The sequence below is a fragment of the Monodelphis domestica genome, chromosome 3, assembly GCF_027887165.1.
Source record: "Monodelphis domestica isolate mMonDom1 chromosome 3, mMonDom1.pri, whole genome shotgun sequence".
Taxonomy (NCBI): Eukaryota; Metazoa; Chordata; class Mammalia; order Didelphimorphia; family Didelphidae; genus Monodelphis; species Monodelphis domestica.
The window spans coordinates 43,650,169-43,662,910 of record NC_077229.1 but is presented as its reverse complement, the minus strand read 5'-3'; the positions used below and the strand labels follow the sequence as shown (position 1 = coordinate 43,662,910).

The following is a 12,742-nucleotide window of genomic DNA, read 5'->3' as shown; positions in this document are numbered from 1 at the left end:
CACCTCCCTTCTCTCTCTCCCTTCCTCCCTCCTCTCTTTTTGCCTTATTCTTGGACCTCATGACAGCAAGTCCAGCAGAAGCCAGGTCTACCCCATCCCCACCACCAAGCCCTGGGGAGCCAGAAAAAAGCTCCCAAGAGCCCCTGAGCCTGACCCTGGAGAGCAGCAAAGAAAACCAGCAGCCTGAGGGCCGCTGCAGCTCCTCGCTGAGTGGAAAGACCTACACCAGCAGTCAGGCACCTGGAGGCATCCAAGAGATTGTGGCCATGTCCCCTGAGCTGGACACGTATTCCATTACCAAGAAGGTCAAGGAGGTGCTAACAGATAATAACCTAGGTACGGACGAATGGAGGGGAGTGGGGGCACAGTCAGAGCCATCCCCAAAGGGTTGTTCATCTCCACTGAACCCTGGCTCCTGTTCTCACTCTCTGCCCAGTAGAGTGGTCACTGGGAACGAGCTTATACTGGACTCAATTTGCCCTTATGTTCTGGCATTTTGAAGGTGGGGGCCTGATGGGGCCCCATAGCACCCCCTGCTAGGGCACTTTTGACCCCATTCTGGGACCCTGATGGAGTTCTCCCTTCCCATCCCAGGTCAGCGGCTCTTTGGGGAGAGCATCCTGGGCCTGACGCAGGGCTCAGTGTCTGACCTGCTATCCCGCCCCAAGCCATGGCACAAGCTCAGCCTGAAGGGCAGGGAGCCCTTCGTGCGGATGCAGCTTTGGCTGAATGACCCCCACAATGTGGAAAAGCTCCGGGACATGAAGAAAATGGAAAAGAAAGGTGAGGCTCAGGCAGCAGGATCAGAGGAGAGCTGAGATCCTTTCCACCTACATATTTGGGATCCAAAGACCAGCCAATGGGGAGGGGAGGGGGAGGTAGAAAGGGGAGATGTACCAGACAGGTTTCTATTGGTATGAGGAACTCCCAGGAAGCAAACTCCCTCTACCAAATCAAACTAGTATTCGCTCTACAACTTCTAGTCTGGAGAGTTGCCTGGAGGCACCAAGGAGTTCTGTGACTTCCTCAGGGGCCTTCCACCAAGAAGAGTCAATGAATGAGACTTGAAACTGCTTACCTGACCCTAAGGGTAGCTTGATGTTCATTATGCCAAGCTGCTCCCCCATAGTATTATTATTTATTATTAGTACATATTTCAGTGATTCAATGAGAGTCGCAATGAAACCACTCCCTACACTGGTAGACGCCTTGAAATCAAGTGGACCCCAGGTTAAGAGACTCAGCTATAGACCTTTTGAACAGTCAGTGGGTTCCATGATGGAAGAAAAGTTTCCTATGCAGATGAAATCACATGTCTGGACTGAGAGACAGAGAATGAGAGGAAGAAAGAGAGATGGATAGATGGATAGATGGATGATTTATAGATGACTGGATAGGAGAGATGAATAGATAGATACATTGATTGAAGATGGATAGGAAGACAGATTCATAGATGATTAGATAGAGAAATACAATAATTGATGAGGGACAGAAAAATAGATAGATAGATAGATAGATAGATAGATAGATAGATAGATAGATAGATAGATAGATAGATAGATAGATATACATAGATACATTGAAGATAGATAGGTACATAGGTAAATGGATGGAGAGATAATTGGATAGAGAGAAAGATGGGTAAATACATTGATTAGTGATGATAGATAAGTAGATGATTGGATAAAGAAAGATGTAGAGATAAAGAAGAATTGATGGATAGAGAAGAGGATAGATGATTTTATAGAGCAGCATTGGCAAAGGTTTTCAATTTCACATGCCCAAACTGCAACTTCAAGCTGCCTGTGAGCCCGCCACATTACCCCAGAGAATGGAGGGAGGAAGTGCTTACTTTGGAAGTCTGGACAGAGGGGTGAAGCATGCAAAAAATGTCCTCAAGCACTGGGAAGAGGGCGAATTAAACAGCTTCCCCCAGTGCCAGCTGGGCATGTGTGCCAATACTTTGCCAGTGCTGGTATAGAGAGATACATTATTGATGATTGATAGAAAATAGATAAATGATTGGATAGAAAGAAATAGAGAGATATAGATACATTGATGATATAGATAGGCAGATGGATGGATGGATGGATGGATAGGTGATTAAATGGAGAGATAGATACATTGATTGATTATGGATAGATAGATGATTAGATAGAGAGAAGGATAGATAGATAAACTGATTTATGATAGAGAGAGAGAAGGATAGATAGATAGATAAGTAAATAATTAGGTAGAGAGGGATGAATAGATAATTATAGATACATTGATGATGGATAGATATGCAGGTAGATGATAGATGATTGGCCAGAGAGGAATATATAGATAAACATAAATACATTGAATATAGTTAAGTGGATAGATAGATAGATAGATAGATAGATATGGATAGATATATGATGGATAGATGGATGGATGGATAAATAGATGATGGATGGATGGATAGATAGATGATGGATAGATGGATGGATGGATAAATAAAATAGATAGATGATGGATGGATGGATGGATGGATAAATAGATGATGGATGGATGGATGGAAAGATAGATAAATATGTATGTATGGATGGATGGATAGATAGATAGATAGATAGATAGATAGATAGATAGATAGATAGATAGATAGATAGATAGATAATCTGCTGCCATCCCTCCTTACCCACCATGAATACCTCCATTGCCCTTTGGGAGATTCACAACCTATTCAGAGGCTCCAGTACTATGACTCACAGCCTGACTGTGATAATGTCATTTTGTAAAAGATGGCCCTTATTTTGGGGAGCAGCTTGAGGTCATTCAGAGCACTACCCATTTTTCCAAATGAAATCCACCACTCTCTCCTCCTCTTCCTCCTATTGAGTTTTGAGTCTAGTTCAGATTCAGTTCAAAACGCGGTTCACTCTCCATAGTAATGATCCGGCCTCAGAGGCACAGTGAGGCAGTGGACAGAAAGCCAGTCTTGGCCCTGCCTATGTGTGGACAGAACAAGTCGCTTCATTTCTCTGGGCTGCAGGCAGCTGCTTAAGCCTGTACACTGCAGCGCAGGTGGCCATGTGAGAGAGTTTCTTCCTCGGTCAGGCCCCAAAATCAATGGCGCTTCTCTGAAGTCCCTGTGACATTCGGGCCAGGTACAGGTGATAAACGGTCCCTGGCCCTCAGAGAGCTTACATTCTAAAGGGGGAGGACGGGAGAAGAACCAATCTCTGGCTTTTGTGATTTATATTCCTGAGTCTCTGGAGGTAGAAGTAGCTCCCCAGGATCAGGAGCGCTTGTGACAGGCACACCTGGCTTGGGCTTCTCCCTCAGCCTACCTGAAACGCCGCTATGGGCTCATCAGCACCGGCTCTGACAGCGAATCGCCCGTCACGCGCTCCGAGTGCCCCAGCCCCGGGCTTCAGCCCCAGGACCTGAGCCTCCTGCAGATTAAGAAGCCCAGGGTGGTCCTGGCCCCCGAGGAGAAGGAGGCCCTGAAGAAAGCCTACCAGCTGGAGCCCTACCCATCCCAACAGACCATCGAGCTGCTCTCTTTTCAGCTTAACCTCAAGACCAACACCGTCATCAACTGGTTCCACAATTATAGGTGATTTGGGCCAGCCGGGAGAGACGGGTCTGGGGAGGTTCCACAGCTATAGCTCGGAAGGAATAAAGGGGGGCTCAGGGGAGAGAGAGATGGAAGGAGTGGGAGAGCCAAGATCAGGGGACAGAGGGGGGAAGATTGGGGATGACTAGAATGACAAAGACTGAGGACTGGATGGCATCTGGGTCAGTGGGGGTAATCCAAGGTTCTGGGAGTCAGGGATAAACATTATAGTCAGAGTGTCGGCATCTGGGATTGGGGGGTGGAATAGATGGGCTAGGAAGAATAAAGGTGGATTGGGTTTAGAGAACAGAAGAATAAATAAGGGGGCAGCTGGGTGACTCAGTGGATGGAGAATCAGACTTAGAGAGGGAGGTCCTGGGTTCAAATATGGGCCCAGACACTTCCCAGCTGTGTCACCCTGGGCAAGTCACTTAACCCCCATTGCCTAGCCCTTACCACTCTTTTGCCTTGGAACCAATCCTCAGTACTGACTCCAAGACGGAAAGTGAAGTTTTTAAAAAATGAAGAAGAAATAAGTAAAGATCTAATGCCAAATTTGAACTCAGGTCTATTTACAGGTCCTGTCTTCTGTTTACTGTGCCTCTATCCTAGGGCCCCCCAAAATGTTATTAAAGACTTACTATGAGCCGGGGACAGTGCTAAGTGCTTTGTGAATAAATATTATATCATTTGATCCCCAGAGGAGAGAGGAATGGAAAGAGCAGAGGGATTGGGGGTGTCTGGGTCGGGTGAATGGAGGAATAAAGTGGGAAAAGTGCAGGTGTGGAGGTCTGAAGATAGAAGAAGGGATGGAAGGGCAGCACTTGGAACCTGAGGAGGGAGAGATAAATGGGTAACTTGGATTAAGGGGAAGGAGGAATGGATGAGGCAGGGAGGATAAGATCAATGGACTCAGGAGAGTGAAGCATGAAGGAGATGGAGAAAATGCATTAGAGGATGGAGAGATGGATATGATGAGAGGGTGGGTAATGGGAAGATGTCTGGATGGACCAATAGGAGTGTCTGGGCTCAGGAGGACAGAGGGAATGGGGCAGGTGTGGTCAGGGCATGAGGGAGGAAAGGGGTAGAAGCAAGACTGGGTCGAGTGCGGATTGATAATACGGAGAAAATGGGTACCTCTGATCAGGAAGATGGAAGGATAGAGAAGTGGGGGCGGCTGTCTATGGTCGGGGCATGAGGAGACAGAAGAAGTTGGTGAGTCTAGTTGTGGGGATGCATTCATGGGAGCAGCTTGGGTGAAAGGACAGAAGATGGACATCTGGTCAGTGGCTAAAAGAATGGATGGGATAGAGGGGGTCAACTGGGGCATTTAAAACTAGATTCCCTTTCTTCTTTTACTGAGCCAGAGCTTTGAAAGGTTGTTTTATTTTTAACCAATTTCCAAATAAATTAGCTGATTTCTCCCATAAGCAATAGTAGGGATGAGGATGGGAAGGCAGGGAAGGGAACCCTAGTTAAAAAATCAAAGCTCTCCAATGGAGACCACATTTTACTTTGACCTTCTTAGACAATGAAGAGGGTATCGAGTCTTCTGGGGGAATTTCAGAAGCTTTTCCCCCCAAGTCTCTCTTCTCTTCCCATCCCAAGGGATCCTTCGGACTCCGAAAGTGAAGGACAAAGACAGCATTAAGGAAGGGGACAATTGGGCTTGCTAGCTTCAGTCCCCCCGTTACACTATTACAAAAGTTCTTGATTTTCTGCCCCTCAGTACTGACTCCAAGACGGAAAGTGAAGTTTTAAAAAAATGAAGAAGAAATAAGTAAAGATCTAATGCCAAATTTGAACTCAGGTCTACTTACCAGTGTGTGGAGAATCTAAATCATAGGCCTAGAAGGGACCTGTGAGACCACCTAGCCCAGCTCCCCTCATTCTACAGAGGAGGAAAATAAGGCCCAAAGGGGTCATAGGATCATCGCTTTAGACTGGGAAGAACCTCTGAGGCCATGGAGTCCAACCCTCTCATTAGGAGGAAACAGAGTGACTTGCCCAATTATTAGGACATGCCCAAGGCAGGAGTTATGCCCATTCCTCTCTCCACTTGGTTGGCTTTTGTCTATGATCCTTGTTCTTTCTTTTCCCTAGATGAAGCCAATTTCCCTTCTTAATGATATGAAAAGCCTCTTCACCAACTGGATGGGGGGGGGGGGATGGTCTAAGGTGAAAATCTGGCTTCAAGTAGCCCAGATAGCTATGCAAAGTGGAGAAAAAACAAGCCTGGCTCCAAGCCTCCAGCCCTGCTGAGATGCTAGTTTCAATCACTCAGTTGATTTGGGGGGGGGGGGGATTATAATGTTTTATTTTGTTTTTTTAAACCCCTACCTTCTGTCTTAGAGTCAATAACGTCTATTGGTTCCAAGACAGAAGAGCGGTAAGAGCTAAGCAACAGGGGTTAAGTGACTTGCCCAGGGTCACACATATAGGCAGTGGATAGAACCCTGAACTAGGAGTCAGGAGATCTGGGTCTAATCCAGCATCTACTCCTTCACAGTGACCCTGAGCAAGTCCCTTCCTCTCCGGCCTCTAGTTTACTGTCTTGTAAAATGGCAATTATTGCTTCCTGCTTAAACATACTCCGACATTCCCTGTCATGTGCTGTGAATCATTTGATTCTGAGCTGTTTGAGGTTGGGACTCATATTTTTGCCTCTCTTTGTAGTCCCAGAGCTTAGCACAATGCCTGGCATATAGTAGGTGCTTTAAAAATGTTTATTGACTTAAATGATCTGTGGCGGAAAGATAAATTCAGAATGGGGAATGACGTGAATATAATGGAAACTATAAGTAAATTAGGCGAACCAGAATAGTATACCTGTCAGATATTTGGGAAGGGAAAGATTTCAAGACCAAGCAAGACTTAGAAAAAATTACAAAGTGTAAAATATAAATAATTTTGATTACATTAAATTAAAAAGGTTTTGTACAAACAAAACCAATGCAACCAAAATTAGAAGGGAAGCAACAAATTGCGGGGGGAATCTTTATAACAAAAACCTCTGACAAAGGTCTAATATTTAAATTATCTGTGGTGGAATAGACCAATTGTCAGTTTTCTGAAGAAACTGATGGATTTGGCTTTAAGTAGTGATGCCTCCAGCTCCAGCTTCCTTAATGCCAGGTCCCCGTGTTCTGGGGTCACAGGACCCCCCACCTCTTGCTCCCTTTCTTCCTGATGACTGTGTTTCTGCCCCAGGTCCAGAATGCGTCGAGAGATGCTGGTGGAGGGCACCCAGGACAATGACACTGACCTAGAGCAGAGCAGCTGCCCCAGCTTCCCCCCAGCCAGCAACTCACACCAAGGGCCCACCCCGCCGAGCCCAGACTCAGAGGCCGAAGACCAGAAACCCGTGGTGAAGGAGTTAGAGCTACAGGGGACAAGTGACAGCTTTGGCCCTCTCGCCGTCCAAGGCAAGACCCTGATTGTGATCAAGCAAGAGCAGGAGGAGAGGGAGGAAGAAGAGGAGGGCTCAGGGCTCCCAGACTCAGGGGAGGCAGAAATGGGCCAGAGCCAGAGCCTCAAAGAAGAGCTGCCTGAGCCAACAGGTGCCGAAGACGTCCAGAAGAGGACCTCAGGGTCCCTGCCGCCTGGTAGCCACGTGTACCAGGCACCCACTCCCCCAGACTGCCCCCTCCTACACCTGCCCCAAGAGATTGAGGATGGGGAGCGGCTCCACCCTGACCCCATCAGCTTTAAATCCACCTCCGAGTCCTCTCGCTGTAGCCTGGAGGTATCCCTGAACTCGCCCTCCGCCGCCTCCTCTCCCGGCCTCATGATGTCCGTGTCACCTGTGCCCTCCTCCTCGGCCCCCATCTCTCCCTCCCCACCCGGCGCCACCCTTGCCAAAGTGCCGAGTTCCAGCCCCTCTGCAGAGGCGGCAGGGGCCTTGCACCCCAGCATCAAGGCGAACCCCAGCACCCAACGGCGGCACGAGAAGATGGCCAACCTGAATAACATCATCCACCGGTTAGAGAGAGCCGCCAACCGAGAGGAGGCCATGGAGTGGGAGTTCTGAACCTCAGAGCCCACTCCCTGTCTCCTTCGGATGGCCAGCCCCTCTGTCTGAGGGAGAGAAGATCAGGGGAGGGGGGCAAAACAGAACCACCAGACTTATCTGTGGACCGTGATTTGTGGGGGTTGTTTTTTAATTCCATGAAATTTTGAGGGGGATGGGTGGGAAGTTTCCAAGTCAGGCCTTCTCTTCAGCCCTGACTGACATCCCTGCAAGTGGTGGTGGGCTCAGCCCCTTTCCATCTTTGCTGGGAAAACTCAGAACTCTTTTAGAAAGAAAAAAAAAGAAAATATTTATAGACCTCTTTTAGCTATTTTAATAAAGGATCCTTTCGAATTTATTAACGGTTTAAGCTGCTTTGATATTCAAGAGAGCTATAAGTCAGGACAATGTAGCAGTTGTCAGGAGACAAACCGTCTCTGAAGTCTTGTACTTTGCCACTGGATGAGATTAAAGAAGACATTTGCTCAAAGCCATCACAAAACGTTATGAGACTGACCAAATGGAGTAACTTTTGAAGCGCAGTTTTTTTCCCCCACGTTTGTCTGTGAGACAGTGCATTACTACTGCCCTTTCCAAGACTGTTGAAAAAAAAAGGAAAAAAAAGTCCCACAAGACTCTAAATGCAAACTTTGATGCCATCGAATATATATTTCGTTCTGGTGGTATGTTTTTGGAAACCCTTTGTAACACCGAATGTCATGTGCCGTTGTATATGTTGTAGAAATGTCGGCAGTAGTCCTTCCTGAACGAGATGTAGCATGGTACATTAAAAAAAATTTCCTTACACTTCCTCTAGTTAGAAACCTGCAATCCACAGAAGCCAAGCACCGTCCATGGACAAAACACATTTCCTGATCCCCCAAGTGACCTGTGTATGAGTGCAAGAGGGTAAGGGGTGAAGGATTTAGAGAGAAGGCTGGAGCCTAGCCCAGCCTGGGGGGGGAGGATGGTGAGGAGCAGGAAGACAAGTCAGAGGTACTGACAAGTCCTTGGCCCAGACAGGTCTCTACCCACAAATAGGGAATGCCACTTGACACCTGGGAGAGTCTCCCTAAGAGAGTTGGGGCGTACCCCGGGTAAGACGCTGCCGTCTTTCTACCCTTCCCTGGGAATGAAATACTATCATTCTCTTCTTCCTCATCTTTTGAGAAAGCCACAAAATTCATCCTCCTCCTTGCCCTGGGGCTTGTTAAGAACCCACTTAGAAAAGAAATTAAAAACCTCCGGCTTCCCTTCCTATTTTCTATCCTGTTTTGAGGTAGCTGGATAGCATTCAAAACTCAGATATTCTAGGTCTGAGAGCTGGATCTGGGGAATGTGGGAAGTCAGATGGGATTGGTCCCTTCCTCTGTGACTTGATGATGTCCTCCTCTCAGAGGTCAGACTGTCAGACCACAAGCATTAATGGGGAGGGACAGAGAAGCTCTCAAAGCATCTTCCCCAGATCCAAATGAACTGGCTCTCAAAGACCAGAAAGCCTTGCCATCACATTCAAAGGCAGAATCTCTTGAGTGGTACCTAACTTCTTAGCAGTGGCAAGCTTTGTAGGTTTCTTTGGGGTTTTCCCCACATGGGTGGCATGTGGAACTGACATTTTTTTGGTTGTTTTTTTTTAACCTCTCCATTAAAAGGCTGTCCAAAACACTGGTTGAATCCAAAGTTAAGTCAGGACAGCCAGAGGCAGGGAAAGTTTATTGCCTTTGAGAGAGACAGATATGACTGATGAGGGGCTTAGTGAGTTTGGGGAGGGAGGGTGTGAAAAGTGTTTTGAAGCACCAGGAAGCCACAGGGAGGATGCAAGAGGACTTGAGGTTGTTCCAGAGAACACAGTTCTAACATGTCTGGCCATGGGCCCCTCGGTCATCCAAGCAGAACCTCTGTACCAAATGGCCCAGGCAAACCCTGACGGGGAAAACTTAACCTTTCCACACACCCAGGCTATGCATCGAAGAGTTTTCCACTGTATACATTTTTATCCAAATGAAGGTATTTTTATATTCTGGCAATAGTTAACAGTGACCAATTTTGAAAAGGAATGATCCTGGAATAGAGACCACCTTCGTTTCACAACCATAGCCCCGTCAGAACCAAGCGAACCATGGAAATGGACCTATTTTTACTGTCAAAACCAACGCTACACTGAGGTCTAGGCATACACGCGAACGACTCCATAGAGTGCTTGCTGTAGCTTTAGTGGAACGGGATTGGAATAAGCACTTAGTATAGTCTTGGAACACAGAAATCCTGTTGTACTCAAAGCTAGTGGACCTGGGAATACCTTTCGTTGGGCTCATGTACTGTATGGAAAAAAAAAGTTTCTATGAGAGATTGACGAACTTTGTTAAAAATTTTAAAAATGAACAAGTTCTGTAACAAGCCACTAAATACAGAATTGTATAATAATGCTCAGGTGTGCTGTTCTCTTTGGGCTGGGAGTCAGGGCAAGGGGAACTGGGCTCTTGACTGGCCTGAGAGGCAAGAAGTCAAGGCGATGGGAATTCAGGATGGCATGAATGGTGGTAAGTGGATATCTTCAAGACCCCAAGACCAAGTGAGGCTGGAATGAGTTGGCCGCCTTGGTAGAGCTCTATGCCAATAAGGGAGCAAGAAGAGATCACTAAGGTCCCTCCCTGCTCTGACAATTCCCTGTCCCAAGGTCCCTCCAAGTTTTGACATTCCCTGTTCCAAAGCCCTCCCAGCTTGCATATTTCCTATTCCAAAGTCCCTCCTTGCTCTGATATTTTCTGTTCTAACAACCCTCCTAAGAATCCTCTGTCCTTGGGTCCTTCTCTGCTCTGACAGTCTATGATATGAATAACATGTATTGTGTTTAATCTGCACCTAATTATCTTCACTCATATCTCAGGATGACCACTCCACTCCAACCCAACCCATCCAAAATATCAACACACAAAGAACACATCTTCGTTATTTGTGTAGCAAGGACATAAGGTTAATGAATAATTAATTAGAGGTAATTAGATGGCACAGTGGATAGAGCACTGAATCTGGTGTCAGGAAGACTTCCATTCCATTCTGACTTTAGACACTAATTAGCTGTGTGACCCAGGGCAAGTCACTTAATCTCCGCCTCCATTTCCTCAACTGTAAAATGGGGATAATAATCTAATTCCCAGGTTTGTTTTGAGGATCGAATGAGATAATATTTGTGAAGTGCTTAGCAAGGAGCCTGGCATATAGTAGGTAATCAATGCTTGATTCCTTAATTAAAAGCAAAAGAAAAATTTTGAAATAAATATGAACATCCCCTAGACAATTGATATTTGGTGTGTATAGAATTGAGGCAAAATGGGGAAGTGGATAGGATGTGGAAGTTGGACTTGGGAAGACATATTTCATTCTTGCTTCTGGTACTTATTGTGTGACCCCTGACCCTTAATTTCCGCACTTCAGGTAATCTCTAGGACTTCTCTATGAAGTCATAAGCAGATATGATCTTGGTCAAATTGCTTAACCTTATTGGGTCTGTTTCCTCCTCTATAAAACAGGCCTCAGAGTTGAGGGTATATGGTGTCTTCTGATTCCTTGAGAAGTATTTAGTCTTATAATTAGGTTCCTTCAACAAATCCTCATGTGGCATGATCTCAACAATGTGACAAATGCAGGCAAAAAGTGAGGCAGAAAGGAAACTAAGATGAGTTACTTGACTGAGCTAAGCTGTATCCTTTAATGGGGAGGAGTTATCCAAAGAGATGAGAAGCCCAAGATTTGGCTGGAATTCACCCAGGAAGCCCTTCCTCTACTGAGGAGGTGGAATTTGAGCAGAGTTCTGGAGATGTTTGGTTTGAGACAGAATGACAGGATATCTTAGCTGAGAGAATGGCTCAGCCCCCATCAAGGTAACCCTAAAGCATCTGTCTGCTCATTTCTTCCCACCAAATGTATCTTGCTCATTCTTGCTTCCAACTTTTAGAAAATAGAATCATAGGGTTTTGTGCTGGAAGAATCCTTAGACCTCCCATTTTACAGATTAGTATACTGGATGCTATACACTTCCCCATAGAATTTTAGAATTGGAATGGACATCAGTAGCCATCAAGTCCCAATACATATCTGGAAGAATATCCACCACAATATACCATTCAAATGATCCTCCAGCCTTTACTCAAATACCTCAAGTGGGAGAGTCTTAAAAAACCTCTCTGAGAGAGTAGGGAAGCCTTGTTCTACCACTAAAGAGAATCATCAACCCAGTTTATCATGGTCCCTTCTTTTCCTAACCCCTCCGTGCTCCTGTATGAACTTCCTCCAATTAGAATCTCGATTTGGCAGGGGCAGCCCTGGCTTTCCAGGGTAGCAACATGGAATCAAGGGATCCTAGCTCTAAATCTAGAAGAAACTTTGAAGTACAGAATGTTAGCACATCAGAGGTAGCAGAGCAGACCTAGAAATTATCAGAATATTAGAATATGGAATGCCAGAGTTGGGAGGAGTCTTTTAACATAGAAGGTTTAAAAACTATGTCAATGCTAGGAACAATTTTAGAGACCATTTTGTCCACTCTATTGTTTTTCCAGAGGAGGAATCTTAAAATTCTGAAGGGATATGACATGACCAATCACACAAGTAAGAAGTGACAAAGTCAAAGGTTTGAACTCACATTCTTAGATCCAATTCTTCTGTCCTACATGGCATCTTAAGAAAGAAAAAATAGGGGCAGCTGGGTGGCTTAGTGGATTGCAAACCAGGCCTTGGGGTTGGGAGGTCCTAGGCTCAAATCTGGCCTCAGACATTTCCTAGCTATGTCACCCTTGGAAAGTCACTTGACCCCCTTTGCCTAACCCTTACTGCTCTTCTGCCTTGGAACCATTACACAGTATTGATTCTAAGACAGAAGGTAAGGGTTTTTAGAAAGAGAGAGAAAGGAAGGAAGGAAGGAAGGAAGGAAGGAAGGAAGGAAGGAAGGAAGGAAGGAAGGAAGGAAGGAAGGAAGGAAGGAAGGAAGGAAGGAAGGAAGGAAGGAAGGAAGGAAGGAAGGAAGGAAGGAAGGATGAAGAAGGAAGGAATGATGAAGAAGGAAGGAAGGGAGGAAGGGAGGGAGGGAGAGAGGGAGGGAGGGAGGGAGGGAGGGAGGGAGGGAGGAAAGGAGGAAGGGAGGAAGGAAGGAAGGG

The 12,742-nt window shown here is 46.1% G+C and overlaps 1 protein-coding gene across 1 annotated transcript in view; it reads left to right on the top strand.

Annotated features, from left to right (window-relative positions):
• CUX2 (cut like homeobox 2) overlaps positions 1-10,013 on the top strand; it is a 461,792-nt gene extending 451,779 nt beyond the window's left edge. The window contains 4 exon segments of the mRNA XM_056821762.1: positions 67-336; positions 595-783; positions 3,307-3,580; positions 6,791-10,013. Coding sequence (XP_056677740.1) covers positions 67-336; positions 595-783; positions 3,307-3,580; positions 6,791-7,610 — 1,553 coding nt within the window. The 3' untranslated portion in view covers positions 7,611-10,013.
• Positions 10,014-12,742: the final 2,729 nt, after the last annotated feature.